At 42.3% G+C, this 25,854-nt stretch overlaps 1 protein-coding gene across 18 annotated transcripts in view; it reads left to right on the top strand.

Annotated features, from left to right (window-relative positions):
• Nucleotides 1-25,854, top strand: part of LOC122548528 (serine/threonine-protein kinase MRCK alpha-like) — a 595,544-nt gene that overhangs the window by 245,802 nt on the left and 323,888 nt on the right. For all 18 annotated transcript variants that reach the window (XM_087984221.1, XM_087984211.1, XM_087984208.1 and 15 more), the window contains exon 3: nt 17,691-17,774. In XM_087984221.1, the coding sequence (XP_087840347.1) occupies nt 17,691-17,774 (84 nt within the window). The remainder of the gene's footprint in view (nt 1-17,690; nt 17,775-25,854) is intronic.

Here is a 25,854-nt window from a genome sequence, read left to right as displayed (position 1 = left end):
ATCTTATGGATCTTCCTTGCATACTAGTATGTTTTTCTTTCCTAAATTCATTCATGGGACGTGAACTTTACTGGCTAGACCAACATTTATTACCTATGCCTAATTGCCCAGACGGCAGTTAAGAGTCAACCACTTTGCTGTGTGGAGTCACATGTAGGCTAAACCAGGTAAGAATGCCAGGTTTCTTCCCTAAAGAACGTTATTACACCAGATGGGTTTTTCCAACAATCAACAACGGTTTCAGGATCAATATTACTCTCTTAATTTCAGATTATTTTATTGAATTCAAATTCCATTATCTGCCATGATGGGATTTGAACCCAGGTGCCCAGAACATTACCTGGGTCTCTAATACCAGCGATATAACACTAGGCCATTGCCTCTCCATGTAATACAATCCTTGTGGCTATACTGTAGCTTGTGGAAAGTTTTGATTATTGACTTTGATTTTTAGAAAGAGTTAATCCTTTCTCCACTACTTTTAGGGTTTTTTTTCTTAAGGTCCTCTGTGCACTATTGTATGGTACTCTCAGTTTTTTCTGTTAGTTCACTGTTTCCAGGTCTCCAGATCATGAAATCCAGTCTCATCTGTCCAATCCAATGGAGAGGCTTGAGCATTGCTGATCAGTGAGCACATTTATTTTCCCACCGTAGCTGGCAACCATAGAAATTCCAAACAATGTGCCAAACCTCTACTACTTAAATATTTCTGAAATATTTAAGTACCATTTTAGTAGCTTAATACTAAATGGTCAGCCTTTAATGGCTCAGAGCTCTTTTCACATGAGAAAAGTGCTGGAAATATTTTACAAAAACTGAGCCATTTATGTTTTGATGAAATGCTTGCCTTTTTTCCCCATGAATCTTACACAGGCTTGTATATTTTAAGCAATTGCCTGCAATCATTTATAATCTGTTACAGCTGTTTGATTTTGAATAATAGCTTTCTGCCTGAAATATATCTGTCTGGCTATAAATCAAATGCTTTAATTCCTGCAAAACTTTTCTCTCAAAAGTAAGTTGCATTTCTTTCTAATGATCTTGCCTTCTGAACTCCTGGTGGTTAGTGGAGATTGCTGTGAAGCCATGTGCAGACTGTGTTGCTCACTTCTCCAGTTGATCACTTGCAATGCTTGCCCTTCCTGTACAAAAGGTGTATTTCTTCATTTGCTACTTGGCTGATGGGTGCAATCCAACCGACCTTATACTGTCTAACAATGGAAATTCCTTGACCATGCCTCCATTGCTTTTCCAACTGTAAGGGAAAGATTTCATCCATTCCTTCCTATAGAATGCCAAACTCTGCCAGGAAGTTTGGCCATTACTGATGTCAGGCAGACTGGATTAATGGTTCCCAATTATGAGGAATTTTATAATTATAATTATAATTTTCCTTTAGGACAGATTGTATGTTTATAATGTAACATTGTGATGTACAGATAAATGGGGAGTATTATATATATGTTTAATATAGTTTTTTGTAAGTTTAGGATTCTGGTTTTTGAGCGAATAATCTGTGAACTTTGTGTGCCTGAGTTTGATAATTACATTATTTAAGTATTTCTGTTACCCCAGTGGTTTATTTTAAAACCATTATTGTGGCCTTGATAATTGAAACTATATTCACTGAAGTTTGAGAAATGAGAAGGAATCGCATTAAAACCTATACAATTCTAACAGGACTAGGCCAGGTAAACACAGGAAGGATGTTCCTCATCTGGGGATTCCAGAACTCAGGGTCACAGTTTAAGGATACAAGGTAGGCTATTTAGCACTGAGAGGAGGAGAAATATTTTCACCCAGAGCGTAATGAGTTTGTTAAATTTTCTTCCACAGAAAGCGTTTGAGGATAACACATTGTATGCTTTCAAGAAGGATTTGGATATAGTTCTTACGGCTAAAGAAATCAAAGGATATGGGGAGAAAGCAGGATAGGGTACTGAATTGGATGGAGACAGTGAGGTCTGCAGATGCCGGAGATCAGAGTTGAGAGTGTGTGGTGCTGGAAAAGCACAGAAGGTCAGGCAGCATCCGAGAAGCAGGAAAATCGACATTTTGGGCTGGAGCCTTTTATCAGGAATTGATGAGTTGGATGATCAGGGCTCTTGTTTTCAGTGTTCCTATGTAAAACTCTAACCAATCCAGTCTCTCTTCATGCATCGTCCTGTCATTCCAGTAATCAGTTTCATAGCCATTAATATCCTTCCTCAGATAAGGAGACCAAAGTTCTGTACAATACTCCGGATGTGGTCTCACTAAAGCCCTGCATAATTGCATCAAGACATCCTTGACCCTACACTTGAATCCTCTCGCTATAAATACCAGTGTGCAATTAACCTTCTTCATCACCTGCTGTATCTGTATGCTTACTTTCAGCAACTGAATAACACAGAAGACAATATAAAATAGGGACACAGTTATAAAGGGGTGAAGGAGCAAAGGGACCTTGGTGTTTATTTGTCCAGATCATTGAAAGGTAGCAGGACCAATGGAGAGAGCAGTGAACAAAGAGTACAATGTTATCAGCTTTTTATTAAGAATAGAGCATTGAGTAGAAGAGCAAGGAGATGATGTTGAATGCATTGGAGAGAATGTAGAAGCAATTTACTAGAATTGATCCAGATATGAGAAAGAGGATAAATTCAACAAGTGGGGATTGTTTCCCCTTGGAGAGGAGAAGGCTGAGAGGAGATGTAGTTAAGGTTTTCAAAATCATGAGTAAGGTGGAGAGAGTAGATGAGGTAAATGCTTCCTAAGCAACTCCTGGTGCTCAAATCTGGCAACCCTGGCGAGCCACTGCTCCCCAGAGCTAGAAAATTTGATGGTAAAATGCAGTCCCTACTATCTGCCACATGAGTTCACCTTCCCCATCTAGACAGCAGTCCACATCCCACCCCAGATGGATGTGAAGAATACCCTGGATTAAATCTACACTTCTGCAAGTGCCCTGGAGACAAAATTCCCTGAGGCCTTATTCATTGTGGCCTACAACTTCAACCAACCAACCTCAAGCAAGTGCTGTCAAAGTACCACCAACTCCGGCGCCACTGGACCACCGAACATTCAGGACCACTGCGACGCAAAGACGTCTACTGCTCCATCCCCCGCCCACATTTTGGACAATCCGATCACAGTACAGTTCCTCCTCCCAGCTTACAAACAGAAGCTGAAATGGGAGGATCCTCAACAAAAGGAAATACAGTGCTGGTCCAAGTGTCTCTGGGACAGCATGGTATCGGTGGACTGGACCTGTTCACATACTCAGTGGAAACCTCAGACGAGTACACCACCACTGTCACAGACTTCATTCGCACATTCTTTGAGCACTACATGACAAAGAAGTCAATCCAGATATCCCCCAGCCAGAAACCTTGAATGAACCAAGAAATCCACTCCCAGTGAAGATCAGGCATGTAGCATTCAAGTCGGACCACCCAGACCTACATAGAAAATCCAGCTATGACCTCCACAAAGCCATCAGGAATACCAAGAGGCAGTACTGGACCAAGTTAGGTGCTCAAATCTACCAAACTGACTCCTGCTGCCTGTGGCAAGGTCTAAACAAGGAAATGGGATTCAAAACGAAGCAGAGCAAGATAGCAGACAAAGACACATGTCTCCCGGACATGCTCAATGCTTTCTCTGCTCAATTTGAGCAGAATGTGCGGTGTGTCCTGCTCCGAAAGGCCCGGAACACACCTGTTCTCTCGGTCACTGCTGCAAACGTTAGATCGGCCTTCCTGAGAGTCAACCCAAGGAAAGTGATGGGCCTGGAAGGAGTCCCCAGTCGAGCACTTATATCCTGCATGGACCAGCTGGCAGAAGAATTCACTGACATCTTCACCGTCTCCCTCCTATAAGCTGAAATCCCCACCTTCTTCAAGAAGCCCACCATCATCCCCGTACCTAAGAAAGCACATGCAAAGTGCCTTAGTGACTACCGCCGAGTGGCTCTGACCTCCATCATCATGAAGTACTTTGAGAGGATGGTCATGGCCCACATCAACTCCAGACTCCCAGCCTGCTTCAATCCCTTACAATTTGCTTACTGATGTAACAGGTCCACATTGGACACAATTTCCGTAGCCCTGCACTCATCCCTGGAACATCTGGATAACAAGGACAACTACGTCGGACTCCTGCTCATTGACTACAGCTCCATCCTCAACACCATTATCTCCTCCAGATTGGTCTCAAAGCTCCATGATATTGGTCTTTGCTTTGCCCTCTTTAGCTTCCTGACCCACAGACTGCAATCAGTGAAGATAGACAACTGCCCGTCCTCCATGATAACCCTCAATACTGGTCCCCCCCCCCCACAAGTTCTGTACTCCCTGTACACCTACGACTGGGTAGACAAATTCTGAATGAACACCATCGACAAGTTTGCTGTTGACACCGCTGTGTAGAACAGTTGTCAAACAATGAGGAGTCAGAATACAGAAAGGATTTAGAGAGCTTGATGTTGTGGTGCAACGATAACAACCTCTCTCTCAATGTCGTCAAAACGAAAGAATTCATCAGTGACTTCAGGAAGAAAGGAGGAGACCACACCCCCATCTACATCAATGAAGCGGAGCTTGAGAGGGTGGACAGCATCAGGTTCCTAGGAGTACATTGGTCAAGAAGACACAACAACACCACTTCTTCCTCAAGCAACTTAGGAAATTCAGCTGGGCAAAAGTGAGTATCAACGTGGATTTGACCAGTCTCACTTGCCTTCCCCCACTTTACACCAGTTCCAATCTTCCAGCTCAGCACCGTTCTCTAGACCTGTTCCATCTGTCCATCTTCCTTCCCACCTGTCCACTCCACCCTCCCCAGTGACCTATCACCTTTACCCCCACCTCCATCAACCTATTGCACTCTCAGCTACCTTCCCCCCAGCCCCATCCCCCATTAATGTTTCTACCCCCAAGGCTCCCAGCCTCATTTCTGATGAAGGACTTTTGCCCAAAACGGGATTTTCCTGCTCCTCGGCTGCCTGACCTGCAACAAACTCTTGAACTTGGGAAATTCAGCAAGTCCATTAGAACCCTCAATAACTTCTACAGATGCGCCATCGAAAGCATTCCATCTGGGTGCATAATGACCTGGTATGGCAACTGCTCTGTCCAGGACCGTAAGAAACAACAGATGGCATGATTAATAAGTTTGCAGATGACATTAAAATACACGACATTGTGGACAGTGGGGAAGGTTATCAAAAATTGTAACAGCACCTTGATCATCTGGGGAAGTGGGCTAAAAAATGGCAAATGGAGTTTAATACAGATAAATGTGAGGTCTTGCATTTTGGAAAGTCAAATCAAGGTAGGAGTTTCATGGTGAATGGTAGGGCCTTAAGGAGTGTAGTTGAACAGAGGGACCTCTGAGTTCAGGTGCACAGTTCTCTGAAAGCGGAGTCACAGGTAGACAGGACAGGGCAGTGAAGAAGGCTTTTGGCACTCTGGCCTTCGACAATTACGGCATTGAGTATAGAAGTTGGGAAGTTACGTTGCATTGTACAGGACATTGGTAAGGCTGCACTGAGAGCATTGTGCTCTGTTTTGGTCACCTTGTTATAGGAAGGATGTTATTAAAATGGAAAGAGTGCAGAAGAAATTTACAAGGATGTTGCCAGGACTCAACGGTCTGAGTTGTAGGGAGAGGTTGGACAAGCTAGGACTTTTTTGTTTAGTGCATATGAAACTGAGGGGAGATCTTATATAAGACCATGAGAGGCATGGATAGGGTGAATACACTGTGTTTTTCTCAGAGTTGAGGAATCGAGGACTACAGGGCAGCAGTTTAAGGTTAGAGGGGAAAGAATAAAAGGGAACCTGTGGGACAACATTTTTACACAGAGGGTGGTACCCATATGGAATGAGCTGCCAGCGGAAGTGGTTGAGGTGGGTACATTAACAACATTTAAAAGGCATTTGAACAAATACATGGATAGGAAAGGTTGAGAAGGATACAAGCCAAATGCAGGGAAATGGGGTTAGTGTGGATGGACATTTTGGTCAACATGGACCAGTTTGGGCCAAAGGGCATGTTTCTGTATGGGGGGGCTCTATGACTGTAAGGTTGTGTGCACAGCCCAGACCACCACAGAAGCCAACCTTCCATCCATGGACACTATTTATACTTCCCTTTCCTGTGGAAAGGCTGCCAGCGTCATCAAAGACCCCTCCCACCTCAGTAATATTCTCCTACAACCAAGGTACAGAAGCTTGAACATACACACACCAGCAAGTTCAAGAACAGCTTCTTCCCTGCCATTATTAGACTGATGAACAGTCTTTCTAAGTTCAAGTAATGTTGATTTTGAAAATGTTGATCTTGCTTTCTGCACCTCCAGTGCAGTGTGACCTGTATCCCTCACTCTGTCCAAGCACCCTGTGATCTGCATGTCCTTGCTTACTATGATCTGTGTGTACTACTCGCAAACAAAGCTTTTTCACTGTACTTAGGTACACATGACAATAAATCAAATCAAATCAAGCTGTTTCCTCTTGGAAGATAAACAAGAACAAGAGGGGATAAACTTAAAGTGATGTGCAAACAAAGCAGGGGTGATGTGACAAAAAACTTTTCCTTGTCGCAAATTGTATGGAAGGTACTGACTGGACATGTGATGGAGGCAGGTTCAATTCAGAGATTTAAGACAGTATTGGATGTTTGTTTGGATAGTAATGGTATGCAGGGATATGAGGAAGAGGCAGGAGATTGGCACTGGATAGAGCTGTATAGGCATTGATGGGCTGAGTGACTTCTTCAGCACTGTAATACTTCTGAGATTCTGGTGTGCAAGAACATCTGGGACTCATTGCACCTCCTCTTTTCACAAACTACCACCATTCAGATAATAATCTGCCTTCTTGTTCTTGCTACCAAAGCAGATAATCTTACATTTATCCTTCTTCCACTGTGCATTTGCCCACTCACTCAACTTGTCCAAATCCCACTGAAACATCTGTGCATCTTCCTCACAGTTCACTCATCCCGCAGTTCACCTTCCAATCCAGGTTTGGATCATCTGCAAATTTGAAGAATTCCATTTAGGTCTTTCATTTAAATCATCAGTATATGTTGTGAATAGCTGGAGTCCAGGCATTGATCCCTGCTTTATCCCATGAGTAACTTTCTGCTATTAGGAAAATGACCTGCATATTCTTACACTGTTTCCTGTCTGCCAACCAATTCTCTATCCAGGTCAGCACACTACCTCAATCCCATGCACTATGGGCTTTAATTTTACATGCTAACCTCTTATTTGCAACCTTATGGAAGCCTTCTGAAAGTCCAAGTAAAGCACATCTACTGGTTCTCTCTTATCAACTCTACCAGTTGTATCCTCAAGATACACTAATAGATTTTTTAAGCATAGTTTCCCTTTTATAAATTTATAGTGAATATACAACTCTCTTAGATAGGTTTGCTATCCAATAAGCTAAGTCACAGGGCCTCAGTGAAAAAACGCTTACTGTTCTACCAGTATCAGATGCATCTGTACACAAAGTTATCGCTGCAGATGTTAGATTGGCCTTTTTGAGAGTGAACCCATGGAAAATGACTGACCCGGATGGAATTCCGGCTATGCATTCAGATCCTGTGCTGACCAGCTGGCAGGAGCATTTGCTGACATCTTTAATCTCTCCTTACTACAATCTGACGTCCCCATCTGATTAGATTAGATTAGATTAGATTACAGTGTGGAAACAGGCCCTTCGGCCCAACAAGTCCACACCGACCCGCCGAAGCGAAACCCACCCCATACCCCTACATTTACCCCTTACCTAACACTACGGGCAATTTAGCATGGCCAATTCACCTGACCCTGCACATCTTTGGACTGTGGGAGGAAACCGGAGCACCCGGAGGAAACCCACGCAGTCACGGAGAGAACGTGCAAACTCCACACAGTCAGTCGCCTGAGGCGGGAATTGAACCCGGGTCTCTGGCGCTGTGAGGCAGCAGTGCTAACCACTGTGCCACCGTGCCGCCCACTTGAAGCACTGGTTATCTTAACTTGACAAGACCATTAGCTGAAATGTGTATTTAAATGCTGGAACTTAAGTGAAGATGAACTTAAATCTTAAATATTAAATGCAAATATATGAGTCTGTCAAGAAAAATAATAATCTTGAAAATTCAGTCAACATTTTATGGAGATGGAAAGGCGCTACTGAATATATAACCTCAGCATAAAAAGACAATACCCTAAGAAACTGAAGAATAAATAAATAGATGGATTTACAGAATTATTCAGCAACACATCCTAACACAGCAGGATTGACATCTTCAAAAAGAACAAGTCTCAAATTCAAAAGGATTTCTTCTCAAATGTAAATTACAAAAAAAATTCATCCAATAGTCTCTAAGGAGAACAATCAATAAATCAAACAGGCTCAGTATTTCAAACGGAAAAATGCCATGAATTAAGAACAGATCTAAATATAAATTTTTTCAAATCACATAGAATGGAATAAATAAGCAATAACTGAACATTGATTTAATACTGCCAAATTATAACACCAGAGTCATGAGCCATGGAAATCAAACCAAAATAAAAGAAACATTAACTTTATCACTCAATATTGTTGTGATCCAAGCTAGTGCAGTTAGTGGGCAAGTCAGATCCCAGGCAGAAAGCTGGCTTGACACATCATGTTTTAATTTGGTTTTGAGTTTATGGAGTGGTCTCTCACTGGAACACATCCCATACTGCTGAAGATTTTGCTTCAACAATGAAACATATTTATTCCCAAGAGAAATGAAGATAAAATAGAATAGACCAAGGCATCTACTTATAATACAAGTTCAAAGATTTTTAAACACACAGTAAAAGTATAATCCCAAAACACTCCTTCATAAACTGAAAAGAAACAACTTTTGGACAGTACCCAAATCACACTCCTGGAACAGTACCAAGAAAAAGCACTTGTGAAATACTTACACTAGGGACCCTCCATCTAACAATTCAGTTGGCTTCAGTCACTTGTGGCTTAAACTTTGAGGCTACAACCGCAGATAGCTTCTTCATGCAGCTAGCATGTACCATGTTTAAATGTTTCCAGTTTTAAGTAACCTCTTCAGGGCTTTATCCCAATTCTGTGGTCTGGGATGAATACTAACTGTCCACTCTGAGGAAACAAGTTCACAATATATCCCTTCTCAGATGCACAGGTCTGTACAGTCATTTTATTCCAAGGACTGCCAAAATTCAAAGTAAAACTGAAACCAAGCATCTCACCTTTTAAGCTATGGGTGTTTCCCTTGAGTTTAAAACAAAGGTTCCAAATGTCTTGAACAAAAATTGATTTGATTTGATTTATTATTGTCACATGTACTGCGATAGAGTGGATGGTGTTGTTTTCCATGCTATAATGCAGATTGTAGCACACAAAGTGCATTAGCAGAATAGAGTGCAGAATACAGTGTTACAGCCACAGAGAAGGTGCAGGCAGAGACAGATCAACATTAATATTTGTGAGGTCCATTCAAAAATCTGATAATAGTGGGGAAGAAGCTATTCTTGAATTTGTTGGTATATGTTTTCAAACTTTTATATCTTCTGTCCGACGGAAGACGGTGGAAGAGAGTATAACCAGGGTGGGAGGGTCTTTGATTATTTTAGCTGCTATTCATAAATGGAGTTTATGAATGGAAGGCTGATTTGTGTGTTGGACTGAGCTGTGTTCATGACCCTCTATAGATTCTTGCAGTTTTGAGAAGTGCAGCTGCCAAACCACGCTGTGATGCATCCAGATAGGATGCTTTCTATGGTGCATCTATAAAAATTGGTAAGACTTTATGTGGACATGCCAAATTTCTTTAGCCTCCTGAGGAGGTAGAGGTGTTGTTGTGTATTCTTGACCGTTGCACAGATATGGGTGGACCAGGTCATGGTAGGCAAATTGCCAAGTATCTAGGCCACCTGGTAGCTGGAGTTGATATGAAGTATGACTAAGCTCACGAAGCACTTCATAATTATGGAGGTCAGAACCACTAGGTGGTAGACATTGAGGCATTCTGCATGATTTTTCTTTGGCACTGGGAAGATGGTTGTCTTCTTGAAGCAGATTTCCATGGCTCATGACTCTGGTGTTATAATTTGGCAGTATTAAATCAATGTTCAGTTATTGCTTATTTATTCCATTCTATGTGATTTGAAAAAATTTATATTTAGATCTGTTCTTAATTCATGGCATTTTTCCGTTTGAAATACTGAGCCTGTTTGATTTATTGATTGTTCTCCTTAGAGACTATTGGATGAATTTTTTTTTTTAAATTTACATTTGAGAAGAAATCCTTTTGAATTTGAGACTTGTTCTTTTTGAAGATGTCAATCCTGCTGTGTTAGGATGTGTTGCTGAATAATTCTGTAAATCCATCTATTTATTTATTCTTCAGTTTCTTAGGGTATTGTCTTTTTATGCTGAGGTTATATATTCAGTAGCGCCTTTCCATCTCCATAAATGTTGACTGAATTTTCAAGATTATTATTTTTCTTGACAGACTCATATATTTGCATTTAATATTCTCAGGTCAGTTATTTGTCATGTTGTCAACTCCCAGTCCTCTAACTGCTATTTTCTAATGTTAAGTTCATCTTCACTTAAGTTCCAGCATTTAAATACACATTTCAGCTAATGGTCTTGTCAAGTTAAGATAACCAGTTCAGTCATTTGCTCATATTGTTAAGTAAACTTTCAAAAATTGAAAGATAAGATGGAACCAAAATGAGAAGAACAGTTAGTGAACAATATTATGGGTGATGAACTAGTCATTTATAAATTTTTGCAACTTTGAATATATTCAGATGCCAGGAAGCTGTCCATTTCCTTTTTGGAATCCCTTAAAGTTTCCTGTTTGACTGTGTGCAGTGTCAGCTTGTTCCATTTGTTGAACTCTTTTCCTAAACTCATTTTGTATAAATAACCTATTGACAGTTTTTCTCCTTGAATCTATGTATGGTAATTTCCTATTATCCTGCACCCCACGACACTAAAATTGTCATTTATAATCTTGCAGTGATTCAAGTGCTTTGCCTAGAATTATTGTGAAACTTACGAGTCTATCATATCAAGCTTCCTTTTCAAATACAGAGGCTAAATTTTCATTTTCATGGACTCTGTGATAAATTAAGATGTGGAAAATATCCAAAGGTGTAGAAGTCTATTGCACAGAAAAAGTGTCTTTCAGCCTATCAGGTCTACATCAGTTAAAAACAAAAACTTAATTATTCTAATCCCGTTTTCCAGCACTTGGCTCACAGCCTCATATGCCTTGCATCTATATATGTCCACAAGACGGAACATCCCTTCCATGTTCACCCTGTCAGATCTTCTCAGGATTTTGCATGCTTCAATCAATCACATCTTACTCTTCTGAGCTTCAACCAATTCAAACCAATGTCCAATGTTTACTCATAAGGCGCCTGCACAGTCCAGATATTAATATAAAACAAAGAACTGCTGATGCTGGAAATCTAAAACAAACAAAAACAGAAATTGCTGGAGAAACTCAGGTCTTGGAACATCTATGGAGAGAATGCAGAGTTAATATTCCTTAAGATCTCTGCATTCCAGATACAATTCCTGGGTATGTCCTGTTCCAACAGCAGCGATGAATCGGTAATCCTCTTTTTGAACACCATTTGGAGGCAGTATTGAGGTTAACAAAGGCATTGAATGTACTCTATGTGGAGATTTCAATGTCTACCATCAAGAATAGGTCAGCAAGAGCACTACTAACCAAGTTGGTCAAACATTCGAGGATGCAGTTACTGGATTTCACTTGTAGCAGGTGCTGAGGGAACGAACAAGAGGAAAAATATACTTGGCTTGATCCTCACGGCTCTCCCTATCCAGATGCATCTCTCCGTGACAGCATGAAAATAATTGTTCACTGCCCAGTACTTGTGGATTTGAAGTCCCATTCTCCGATTGAAGGTGTCATCAACTGTTTTGTGTGGCACTACCACTGTGCTAAATACAATAAAGTTAAAAATCACACAACACCAGATTATAGTCCAACAGATCTATTTGGAAGTACTAGCTTTTGGAGCGATGCTCCTTCATCAGGTAACTGTGGAGCAGGATCATTAGACACAGAATTTATAGCAAAAGAATTTTATGATCCTGTTCCACAGCTACCCGATGAAGGAGCAGCGCTCTGAAAGCTAGTACTTCCAAATAAATCTGTTGGACTATAACCTGGTGTTGTGTGATTTTTAACTTTGTCCACCTCAGTCCAACACCTGCACCTCCACATCCTAAATATGATAGATTTTGAACATTGCTAATAACTCAAGACTGGACAACCATGAGGTGATGTAGGCTATCAACAATTACAGAATTGTACTCGAACATAATCTGCAGCTTCTTGGCGTGGCATATGTCCCACTCTAACCATAAAGCCAGGAGATCAAATTTGGTTCAATGAAGAGTGCAGGAGGGCATTCATAGAGCAGAACTGGGCATAGCTTAAAAATGAGGTGTCAACCTGGTGAAGCTACATGTGCCAAACAGCATAGGTAAACAGCAAGTGATAAATAATTTCACATCCAAAGGATTAGAACTAAGTTCTGCAGTCCTGCCATAAACTATTTGTGAACAGTGGTGGAGAATAAACAACTCACTGGAGGGGTAGGCCACAAATATCTCCACCCTCAATGGTGGGGGAGCCTAGCACATCAGTGCAAAAATAAAGCTGAAGCAACTCAACAATCTTCAGCCAGAAGTGCTGAGTGGATGATCTATCTTTCTCTCCTTCAGAGGTCCCCAGCGTCACAGGTGCCATTTATTGCTCTATCAGTCTACACGTAATCATCAGTAAGGTGATGGAAGAGATAATCAGCCATGCAATCTTGGAGCTTAACAACAACCTACTCAATGAGGCTGAGTCTCTCAGTTTGGGTTCTGACAGGCCGACTCAGTTTCTGATCTGTTCTTAGCTTTGATACAAACATGACAAGGTGTTTAACTTCAGAGATGAAGCAAAAATGACTGTCCTTGACATAAAGGCCACATTGACTGAGTGTAGCATCAAGGAGCTCTAGCAAAACTGGAGTCAATAGGAATCTCAGGGAAATCTTTCCACTAAGCAGTGTCATACCTAGCACAAAGGAGGATGGTTGTTGTTGTTTGACGTCAATCATCTCAGCTCCAGAACATGGTTGCAGAGGTTCCTCAAGTTGGTATCCTAAGCCCAAGCATCTTCAGCTTCATCGTTGACCTTCCCTCCCTTCTATAGGTATGTGAGGAATAAAGGAATGACTAGGGTAGGAATAGGGCCAGTCAAAGACAGAAGTGGGAAGTTGAGTGTGGACCCTGTGAAGGTTGGAGAGGTGCTAAACGAACATTTCTCATCAGTTTTCACTCAGGAAAAGGAGAGTTTTGTAGAGGAGAAGAATGAGGTATGAGATATTAGACTAGAAAGAAGCGAGGTTAGTTACAAACAGGTGTTATCAATTCAAGAAGGAGTGAAAGTAGACAAGGCCCCTGGGCCGAATGGGATTTATCCGAGGATTCTCTGGGAAGCTAGGGAGGAGATAGCAGAGTCTTTGGCTTTAATATTTGAGTCGTTATTGTCTACAGGTTTAGTACCAGATGACTGGAAGATTGCAAATGTGCCCTTGTTCAAGAAAGGCAATAGAGATGACCAAGCTAATTATAGACCAGTGAGCCTTACTCCTGTTGGAGGAAAGGTTTTGGAAAGGATTAGAAGAGATAAGATTTATAATCATCTAGCAAGCAACAATTTGATTTTAGATAGTCAACATGGTTTTGTCAAGGGCAGGTCGTGTGTCACAAATCTCACTGAGTTTTTTCAGAAGGTGACCAAGCATGTAGATGAGGGTAGTGCAGTTGACGTGGTATACATGGACTTCAGTAAAGCCTTTGATAAGGTTCCACATGGTAGACTGTTGGAGAAAAGGCAGAGGCATGGAATTGAGGGTGATTTAGTAGTTTGGATTAGAAACTGGCGTTCTGAAAGAAGGCAGCGAGTGGTGGTTGATGGAAAATATTCAGCCTGGAGCCCGATTACTAGTGGTGTGCCACAAGGATCTGTTTTGGGACCACTACTGTTTGTCATTTTTATAAATGACTTAGACGCAGGCATAGGTGGATGGGTTAGTAAATTTGCAGACACTAACGTCGGTGGAGTAGTGGACAGTGTGGAAGAATGTTGCAGGTTGCAGGGGGACTTAGATAAACCACAGAATTGGGCTGAGAGGTGGCAAATGGAGTTCAGTGCAGCAAAACGTGAGGTGATGCACTTTGGGAAGAATAACAGGAAGGCAGATTACTGGGTCAATGGAAAGATTCTTGGTAGTGTGGATGTGCAGAGGGATCTTGGAGTCCATGTATATAGATCCCTGTAAGTTGCCACCCAGGTGGATAGTGCTGTTAAGAAAGCACACGGTGTGTTAGGTTTCATTCGTAGAGGGATTGAGTTCTGGAGCTGCAATATCATGCTGCAACTATATAAAACGCTAGTGCGGCCACACTTGGAATATTGTGTCAGTTCTGGTCCCCATATTTCAGGAAGGATGTGGAAGCATTGGAAAAGGTGCAGAGGAGATTTACCAGAATGTTGCCTTGTCTGGAGGGAAGGTCTTATGAGGAAAGGCTGAGAGACTTGGGTCTGTTCTCATTGGAAAGAAGAAGGCTAAGAGGGGATTTGATAGAGACATGCAAGATGATCAGAGGATTAGATAGGGTAGACAGTGAAAGTTTTTTTCCTAGGATGATGACGTCAGCTTGTACAAGAGGGCATAACTACAAATTGAGGGGTGATAGATTTAAGACAAATGTCAGAGGCAGGTTCTTTACGCAGAGTGGTAAGGGCGTGGAATGCCCTACCTGCTAATGTAGTCAACTCAGCCACATTAGAGAGATTTAAACAATCCTTAGATAAGCACATGGATGATGATGGAATAGTGTAGGGGGACGAGCTGAGAATAGTTCACAGATCGGCGCAACATCGAGGGCCGAAGGGCCTGTTTCCACACTGTAAGTAGTCTAATCTAATCTAACACGAAGATTTCTTGAGTAATTTCGATTAGCAAATAAATAAACGGTTCAGTAGCTTTCTATGTACTGGTATATCTATGCTGATTTTAAGAAAGCCTGTGAAGAGAGCTGTTAAAGTTTTGACTTTGGTTGTTGAGCATGCCAATGAAACAAAAAATCACTACTGTGTGCCTTATGGTGTGAATATTGTCTTGTACAATGCAGCCTTTATGATGAAATAATTCAATCTCGCCAGAGTCCTTGATTAGGATATATTATTGATCAAAACAAGATAACACTTCATGCTAACTGTTGGAAGTTTGGTTCCAAAGGTAATGTTGACAGCTGAGTGGTCTGTTGGATTTGAACAAAACAGAGAACATTGATATATTTGGGACATTTGAAAGTGATTGGGATTTTCTTTCTTTAAAAAGGACTCATAGTAAACACTGATGAACTAGCAAATTAAGGGCCTCAAATTAAGGTGAAATTATTTTTTGATGAGAGTCCATTTGAATGTTTTACAACATTAAACTATTGGAAAAAAGCGGTATTTACAGTAGATGGGTGCAGCTGCATTAATCTGTGATAGTCAAGAGTGAAGACTTTGTGTGAAGATTTTGAAGTAGAATTTTTATAACATTTATGAGCTACTATTGGAGTAGTGGGCGGCACGGTGGCACAGTGGTTAGCACTGCTGCCTCACAGCGCCAGAGACCCGGGTTCAATTCCCGCCTCAGGCGACTGACTGTGTGGAGTTTGCACATTCTCCCCGTGTCTGCGTGGGTTTCCTCCGGGTGCTCCGGTTTCCTCCCACAGTCCAAAGATGTGCAGGTTAGGTGAATTGGCCATGCTAAATTGCCCGTAGTGTTAGGTAAGGGGTAGATGTAGGGGTATGGGTGGGTTGCGCTTCGGCGGGTTGGTGTGGACTTGTTGGGCAGAAGGGCCTGTTTCCATACTGTAAGTAATCTAATCTAATCTAATCTTACATCTGAATCAATCCAAATTGCACTCCAGAGTCTTGAGACTGTAACTTGTCTTGCACTTCATTACAGGACTGGTGTTACCATTTTCTGATGAGGCATTAAGTAAAAGTCATCACTGCTTCCTCAGTTGGATGCAAAATATTAAAATGTTAAAGAAGAGTAAATAGCTGTCAGCAAATGTTCCTCAATCAATGTCACATTTGCCTTCACAATACTGACTGCACTTTCAAAGAAATTCATTGCCTATGAACAATGTTCCCTCTAATGATTTGTTTACTGGCAATGCGAATCTCTGAGGTTGGTGTGTTGAAGCCAATATGTTGGTACACAATCAGTCTTTGTGGAATCTCCAAAAGGCAGTACAGGTATGAAGGTTGCTTCTGAATGTCTTTGAAACATTCTAAACACTTGTTCTTCATTTGTTCATGGGATGTATGTGTGTCTCTGGGAAAGCCAGCATTTGTTGCTCATCCCTTAATGCCCTCAAGGAGTGGTGGTGGGGTGCTGGTGTTAGTGAGTAATCTTTTTTGGACCATTGTCGTTCTTGTCTTATAAGTACATATACAATGCTGTTAGGGTGAGCATTCCACTATTTTGACCAGGTAACAGTGAAGGAATAGTGATTAGTTCCCAGTCAAAATGGTGGGTGAAATGCAGGGAAAATTCCAAGTGTTAGTGTTCCCATGTGACTCCATTCCTTATCCTTCAAGGTGATAGAAGTCATTGCTTTGGAAAGTGCTGTCAAAGGAAATTTGGCAAATTGCTGCATTGCTTTTCAGAACGATACACATTGTGTGCCAATGATGGAGGATGTGAATGTTTAAGATGCAGGTGAGGTGCCAATCAAGTGGGCCACAATGATCTGGATGGTGTCAGGTTTTTAAAGTACTTTTGGAGCTGAAGTGAATCACTGACCTGACTTTGGAGATACAGTACTAATATCGCTGGCTCACTTTCAGGACATTAAGTTGGGACATTCAGCAATAGTAATGATGTTGAAAATTGAGGGAAGATGGTTATTTTCTCTCGTTTCAGGTGGTCATTTCATAGAGTCATAGAGACGTACAGCATGGAAACAGACCCTTCAGTCCAACTTGTCCATGCCGACCAGATATCCCAACCCAATCGAGTCCCACCTGCCAGCACCCGGCCCATATCCCTCCAAACCCTTCCTATTCATATACTCATCCAAATGCCTTTTAAATGTTGCAATTGTACCAGCCTCCACCACATCTTCTGGCAGCTCATTCCATACACGTACCACCCTCTGCGTGAAAACATTGCCCCTTAGGTCCCTTCTATATCTTTCCCCTCTTACCCTAGACCTATACCCTCTAGTTCTGGTCTCCCTGACCCCAGAGAAAATACTTTACCTATCTACTCTATCCTTGTCCCTCATAATTTTGTAAACCTCCATAAGGTCACCCCTCAGCCTATCAGGCATTTGTGTGCCCAAAGCGTTAATTGTCACTTGGACATATAATGCTTCAGTACCTGAGGATTCAGGATTAGTGCTGAACATTGTGTAATCATTGGTGAACATCTCCACTTCTGATCTTATGATGAGTGAGAAGGTCATTGATTATTGATAAGATTCCATGCAAATTCAAATTCTCAACTATGTGTGCTGATATAATTAAGCTAATTTATTTGTGACGAGCGCAGTAATTTGCACTATCTTGTTTTTTCTTTATTGTAGGTTGCTGTTGTGAAGTTAAAAAACGTTGAAAAGGTTTTTGCCATGAAGATCCTCAACAAATGGGAGATGCTAAAGCGAGCAGAGGTACATTCATAAGGAGTGGTTATTATAATGAAAATACCAATTTTGTGATGTAGTTTTAAATCTACTTGGTTGAATTTGCAATTGCTGGGACACTTCCAAATGAAATCTGTCTTCAGTTATGTGATGAAAAAGCAAAAATGCACTTTTGAGCTAGTTTGATGCTGAAATGGTATTGTTTTTTATTACATGAGTAAAACAAGCAAACCTAACCTCCAATACTGTACAATGACAATGGCAGAAATTTTGAATACTTTCTTCTCAACAAATGTAACTTTGTAAATAAAATAAAACTTTATAACCACTCCATTCACAGCCAAGAACGGATTATTCTCCCTTCCTTTCTGTGAAAGGACGTGAATTTTGTGTCTCTGTCAGCAAAGTCTAATTTAATTTGTGGTAATTAGATTGGGGTTGAACATAGAAACAGTAGTAGACTGTTCAGCCCCTTAAGTTTGTTCCATCATTCACTTAGATCATGGCTGGTATGTATCTTCATTCTGTTACCTGCTTTGGTTTTATAATGCTTAACACTCTCACATTTAAAAAATTTAAACCATCTGAAACAAGCCTGAATATATCAATGAGTGTTTTTCAGATTTATGGGGTGTGACGAGTGGGGTCTCATTGAGGTCTATTCAGCTTTCTAATTTTTACAGTTTATATTAGTGACTTACCTGAGGGGATTCAAGGCATGGTGGCTAAATTTTCAGGTAGGAAGTGTGTTGTGAAGGTTGCAAACTAACCGTGAACAGGGTAGAAAAACTAGTTGGTTGATATTATTGAAGTCAGGGGTTATGGGTGGGGAGTTGAGGCTGTGGCGTGCGGGGTGGGGAGGTTGGGAAGGGGAGGGGTGTGTGAGCTGTAAAGTGGCTAACTAAAAAAATGAGCTGATCCTCAAGCTTTGTCAGAACATTGCAGCAGACCCAGTAGATGAAAGTGGTTTATTGAATAGCAAGTAACTAGTAGGTCAGGGTCATTGCTATGGTCAGAGCAGAAGTATTCACCAAAGCAATCAGTCTTGTCAAAGTAAGGGAAACCGAATTGTGAGCAGTGAATACTGTAGACCAGATTGAAAGAAGTACAAGTAAAATGCAGCTTCATGTAGAATTTGTGTTTGGTGCCTTGCATAGTATAAGAGGAAGGAGGTAAATGGACAAACATTTCACCTTTTGCAATTGCAAAGGAATGTGCTACAGGGAAGTGAGGAAGTATTAGGAGTGATGGAGGAGTAGACCAGGGTATCATGGAAGGAATGTTCCCTGAGAATAACTGACTGTGGAGGGTAAGATGTATTTGGTATTAGCATCCTGCTGGAGGGTGTGGAGGTTGCACAGGATGATCCTTTGAATGCAGAAACTAGTGGTGTAAAGCGAAGACAAGGGAAGCTCTATCATTCTGGGAAGGCTGAGGGCAGAAGTGCACAAGATGGGTTGGACACAGCTGAGGGCCCTGTCAACCACAGATGGGGAGAATCCTTGGTTGAGGAATGGAGATGATTTCAGATGCAGCCCAGTGGAAAGTGGTATCATCAGAACAGATGTGATGGAGACAGACAAACTGGAAGAAAGGAATGAAATCCTTGCAGAAAACAAAATGTGAGAAGGTATAGTTCAACGTAACGGGAAGCTGGTGGTCTTGTAATGGATACTATTGTTCAGCCTGTCCTCAGAAATGAAACAGTGAAATCAAGGAAGGGGAAGGAAAAGTTACGAATCGACAAGGTGAACAGGAAAACATGATAGAAATTGGAAGCAAAATTGATGACTTTTTAAATTCAGGACAAGAGCAGGAAGCAGCACCAAAGTCATTGTTGATGTGTTGGAGAAAGTTGGGGGCCCTAGTAGGACTGGAACAAGGAATGTTCTACGTACACCACAGAGAAATACTCATAGCTGGGACCCATGCAGGTAACCATTGTGACACCTTTGTCTTACGTAAAATGAAATTAGTTAAAGGAGAAATTGTTCAAAGTTAGAATGAGTTCAACCAGGTGAAGGATGGTGATGGTGGATGGAGACTGTGCAGGCCTGATGGTGGATGGACCTTTAAAGGAACTGTACGTCCATGGTGAAGAGGATGCAGCTGGGGCCAGAAAACTGGAAACTGTGGAACTAACATAAAGCATCAGACGAACCACAGAATAGAGTCATAGAGATGTACAGCATGGAAACAGACCCTTCGGTCCAACCCGTCCATGCCGACCAGATATCCCAACCCAATCTAGTCCCACCTGTCAGCACCCGGCCCATATCCCTCCAAACCCTTCCGAATCATACACCCATCCAAATGCCTCTTAAATGTTGCAGTTGTACCAGCCTCCACCACTTCCTCTGGCAGCTCATTCCATACACGCACCACCTTCTGTGTGAAAAAGTTGTCCTGTAGGTCTCTTTTATGTCTTTCCCCTCTCACCCTAAACCTATGCCCTCTAGTTCTGGATTCCCCGACCCAGGAAAAAGACTTTGCCTATTTACCCTATCCATGCCCCTCATAATTTTGTAAACCTCTATAAGGTCACCCCTCAGCCTCTGAACGCTCCAGGGAAAACAGCCCCAGCCTGTTCAGCCTCTCTTTATAGCTCAAATCCTCCAACCCTGGCAACATCCTTGTAAATCTTTTCTGAACCCTTTCAAGTTTCACAGCATCTTTCCGATAGGAAGGAGACCAGAATTGCACGCAATATTCCAACAATGGCCTAACTAATGTCCTGTACAGCCGCAACATGACCTCCCAACTCTTGTACTCAATACTCTGACCAATAAAAGGAAAGCATACCAAATGCCGCCTTCACTATCCTGTCTAGCTGCGACTCCACTTTCAAGGAGCTATGAACCTGCACTCCAAGGTCTCCTTGTTCAGCAACACTCCCTAGGACCTTACCATTAAGTGCATAAGTCCTGCTAAGATTTGCTTTCCCAAAACGCAGCACCTCGCATTTATCTGAATTAAACTCCATCTGCCACTTCTCAGCCCATTGGCCCATCTGGTCAAGATTCTGTTGTAATCTGAGGTAACCCTCTTCGCTGTCCACTACATCTCCAATTTTGGTGTCATCTGTAAACTTACAAACTGTACCTTTTATGCTCGCATCCAAATCATTTATGTAAATGACAAAAAGTAGAGGACCCAGCACCGATCCTTGTGGCACTCCACTGGTCATAGACCTCCAGTCTGAAAAACAACCCTCCACCGCCACACTCTATCTTCTACCTTTGAGCCAGTTCTGTATCCAAATGGCTAGTTCTCCCTGTATTCCATGAGATCTAACCTTTCTAATCAGTCTCCCATGGGGAATCTTGTCGAACGCCTTACTGAAGTCCAAATAGATCGCCTCTACCGCTCTGCCCTCATCAATCCTCTTTGTTACTTCCGCAAAAAACTCAATCAAGTTTGTGAGACATGATTTCCTACGCACAAAGCCATGTTGACTAACCATATTCAGTCCTTGCCTTTCCAAATACATGTACATCCTGTCCCTCAGGATTCCCTCGAACAACTTGCCCACCACCAACGTCAGGCTCACTGGCTTGTCCTTACCACCCTTCTAAACAGTGGCACCATGTTAGCCAACCTCCAGTCTTCCGGTACCTCACCTTTGACTATCGGTGATACAAATATCTCAGCAAGAGGCCCAGCAATCACTCCTGTAGCTTCCCACAGAGCTCTTGGGTACACCTAATTAGGTCCTGGGGATTTATCCACTTTTATGCGTTTCAAGACACCCAGCACTTCCTCCTCTGTAATATGGACATTTTGCAAGATGTCACATCTATTTCCCTACGGTCTATATCTTCCATATCCTTTTCCACAGTAAATACTGATGCAAAATACTCATTTAGTATCTCCCCCATTTTCTGCAGCTCCACACAAAAGCTGCCTTGCTGATCTTTGAGCGGCCCTATTCTCTCCCTAGTTACCCTTTTGTCCTTAATGTATTTGTAAAATCCCTTTGGATTCTCCTTAATTCTATTTGCCAAAGCTATCTCATGTTCCCTTTTTGCCCTCCTGATTTCCCTCTTAAGTATACTCCTACATCCTTTATACTCTTCTATGGATTCACTTGATCTATCCTGTCTATACCTGACATATGCTTCCTTCTTTTTCTTAATTTCTTTAGTCATCCAGCATTCCGTATACATACCAGCTTTCCTTTCACCCTGACAGGAATATACTTTCTCTGGATTCTCGTTATCTCATTTCTGAAGGCTTCCCATTTTCCAGCCATCCCTTTACCTGCGAACATCTGCCCCCAACCAGCTTTCGAAAGTTCTTGCCTAATACTGTCAAAATTGGCCTTTCTCCAATTTAGAACTTCAACCTCTATATCTGATCTGTCCTTTTCCATCATTATTTTAAATCTAATATAATTATGGTCGCTGGCCCCAAAGTGCTCCCTGACTGACACCTCAGTCACCTACCCTGCCTTATTTCCCAAGAGTAGGTCAAGTTTTTCACCTTCTCTAGTAGAACTAAATGAGGAAAACTGTATAAGGCTAGATAAAATAGAGTCACAATAGGAAGAAATAATTTCAGCGAGGCAGAGACAAGTTGAAATGATGGATCTGTCAGCGCAGCACTGTTTGTGGATTTTGGGAAGGAGGTAGAAGCTGATTGTGCATTGTTGGGAATCTGTGTAGAGTGCATCTCCAGAGGATCCGAGGTCAGTGACAGCCTGATGTTCAGTGGTGGTGTCATAATCCAGGTTAGAAAGGAGGACATGTCTGAGAATGGGTACTCAGGCTCTGTCCGATTGAGGTCACTGTGCCAGATGATAACTGTATCACACATATCTGCAGGTTTGATAACAAAGTCAGGGTTGAATCTGAGAGAGTGCAGCAAGTTCAGAGGAAGACAGGTTAGAGTGGGTGAGTAGAGCTAAGAAATTAAGGTGGCTGATATCATGCCTGCATTTCTCAATGAAGAAAACCAGTTGGATGGGTCCAATAGAGGGGGAGTATTGGAGAAGGTAAAAGGGTCTACATGGCAGGGAAGAGGATTCTTGTCCAATAAGCCTGAAGGAGAATACAACAGAGGAAGAGTTCAGTGTCATGTCATACCAGAAATTCAGTGAGTTTGGGGACATAAGGGAATAAAACTGAGTCGTTTGCTGAGCACATATCATTTAGCATCAGAGAAGGAAAGGTCTGAGGATATAGTGAACACACATAAAGAAGTGGGATTGGATGAAGTGATATTCCATTATTAATCAGTGTTGCATATCTCAGAGATGCAGAGCCATCTGGCGTCCTCATGCTTCAATAACCAACACTTAGTATGCTGCAGGTATGACAAGTAATGAGTGGCCTACTCCTGCTCATAAATTCTTTGTTCGTATTATGGAAATATGATGCTCTCCCATTTGCTATATTTTGGTGTGAATGATTTTTGGGAGCTGTCTGTAAGCAGTTAGTTATATTCCAGGGTGTATCATTTGCAGAACTGATGTGATCCAGTTAATTATTTTGCAGTGGTCATTGTTGCGCAGAGCTGATGGTTACTAGTTAGTTGTATTCCGGTGAAAGGCAGGAAGGTTTAGAGGGGTATTGAGAAAAAATGTTTTCGTCCAAATGGTTGTGGGAATGTGGAACGCATTGTCTGGGAGGGAAGCAGAGATGAGTAAGCTCACAACCTTTAACAGATACTTGGATGGTCTCTTGAAATATCATAACATTCAAGGCTATGGGCCAAGTGAAAAACTTTAAGGGGAAGTGACAGCCTAGTGGCATTATCACTGGACTGGTAAACATGAAACCCAGGGAATATTCTGGGAAGCCAGTTTCAAATCCTACCATGGCAGATGGTGGAATTTGAATTCGATAGTTGAATGATGACCATGGATCCATTGTTGATTCCTTGAGGAGAAAGTGAGGTCTGCAGATGCTGGAGATCAGAGCTGAAAATGTGTTGCTGGAAAAGCGCAGCAGGTCAGGCAGCATCCAGGGAACAGGAGAATTGAAGAAGGGCTTATGCCCGAAACGTCGATTCTCCTGTTCCCTGGATGCTGCCTGACCTGCTGCGCTTTTCCAGCAACACATTTTCAGCTCTATTGTTGATTGTCAGGTAAAACCATCTGGTTCGCTTGTGCCCTTTAGGGAAGGAAATCTGTCCATCCTTAGCTAGTCTGGCCTACATGTGACTTCAGGGCAATGTGGTTGACTTTTAACAGCCCTCTAGGCAATTAGTGTAGCCAGCAATGCTGTCATGAAAAAAAAGACTGGTATAAATTTAGCAGTGCAGACTCAATGGGCTGAAAGGCCACTTCTGTGATTCAGTGTGAATCATTGTGGAAAGCAGGGTGGAGTGGATAGGTGGGAAGGAAGCTGGACACATAGGGCAGGCCATGAGGGCAGTGCCCAGTTTGAAGGTTGGAACTGGAATAAGGTGGGGGGAGGGGAAATGGAGAAACTGGTCAAATCCACATTGATGCTGTGGGTTTGGAGAGTCCCGAGGCTGAAGATATTGGGATTCTTCCTCCAGGCATCAAGTGGTTAGGGAGTGGCGATGGAGGTGGCCCAGGATCTGCATGTCCTCGGCAGAGCGGGAGGGGTAGTTGAAGTGTTTGGACATGGGGCAGTGGTAATGGTTGAGTGGGGGCTATGCGGGGCTAAGAGGCTGCAGAGTATGTTTGAGTGGAATTTGGCTACTGCTGATGGCCTGCAATGCCTCAGGAATTACCAGTTTTAAGTTGCTAAATCTGTTTAAACTTCCTTCCATTTAGCATGGTGATAATGCCACCCAACATGATAGCGGGTATTCTCAATGTGAAGGTGGGATTTTGTCTCCACAAAGACTAGGCAGTGGTTGCTCTTACCGATACTACCATGGGCAGATGCATCTGTGGTGGGCATATTATTGAGGATGAGCTCAGGTATGTTTTTGCTTCACCACCTTGGGCGGCACGGAGGCTCAGTGGTTCGCACTGCTGCCTCACAGCGCCAGAGACCCGGGTTCAATTCCCGCCTCGGGCAACTGTCTGTGTGGAGTTTGCACATTCTCCCCGTATCTGCGTGGGTTTCCTCCAGTCTCCGCTTCACTCCCACAGTCCAAAAATGTGCAGGTTAGGTGAATTGGCCATGCTAAATTACCCGTAGTGTTAGGTGAATTAATCAGGGGTAAATATAGGGTTGGTGTGGACTTGTTGGGCCGAAGGGCCTGTTTCTACACGGTAAGTACCAGTGTGAATCATTGTATAGAGCTGATAATATGCGATTATATTCCCGTTATGTTCATCACTGTGCAGAGCTGATGAAGTTTACTTAATTATGTTCCATTATTCATCATTATGTAGGGCAGATGTATCACAATCAGTTATACAGTCATAAAGGTCTGTTGCATTGAAAAAAGTTATTCGGCCCATTTAGTCTGCGCCAGTCAAAAGCACTATCTAACACTACTCTAATCTCATTTACTGGTGCTTGGCTCATAGTCTGTATGCCTTGGCATTGCAAGTGCACGTCCACTTACTTATTAAATCTTATGAACCTTTCAGCCTCTACCATTTTTACAGGTAATGTGTTCCAGATTTCCAGCACCCTCTGAGTGAAAAAATGTTTCCTCACATCCCTTTGAAACTTCCTCTCCCTGACCTTAAATCTATGCCCCAATCATTGATCCCTCCAACAATGGGAAGTGTTCCTTCCTGTTTGTGCTTCTCAATTTTATACATTTCAGTCATGCCTCCCTTCAATCTCCTCTGTTGCCCTCTCTCTGTCTGTCCTCCTCTCTCTGTTGCTCCTTCTGTTTTCTCTGTCACCCTCTGAACAGATTATTGCTGAGCAGGTGCTGCTTGATAGCACTGTTGATGACAGCTTCCATCACTTTACTGGTGATCGAGTGTAGACTGATGGAGCAGTAACTGGCTGAGTTGGATTTGTCCGGCTTTTTGTCTACAGGACATACCTCGGCAATTTTTCAGATTGTTGGATCGACGCCAGTATTGTAACCATACTGAAGAGCTTGGCTAGGGCAGCGGCAAGTTCTGCAGGACAAGTCCTCAGTACCATTGCCCATAGTCTTTGCAGTATCCAGTGCCTCCAGCCACTTCTTGATATCACATGGAATGAATTGAATTGGCTGAAGA

Source organism: Chiloscyllium plagiosum, unplaced genomic scaffold, assembly GCF_037043375.1.
Source record: "Chiloscyllium plagiosum isolate Xiang-an unplaced genomic scaffold, Cpla_swu_hap1 HiC_scaffold_3, whole genome shotgun sequence".
NCBI lineage: Eukaryota > Metazoa > Chordata > Chondrichthyes > Orectolobiformes > Hemiscylliidae > Chiloscyllium > Chiloscyllium plagiosum.
This window is presented reverse-complemented; position numbering and strand designations above follow the sequence as displayed.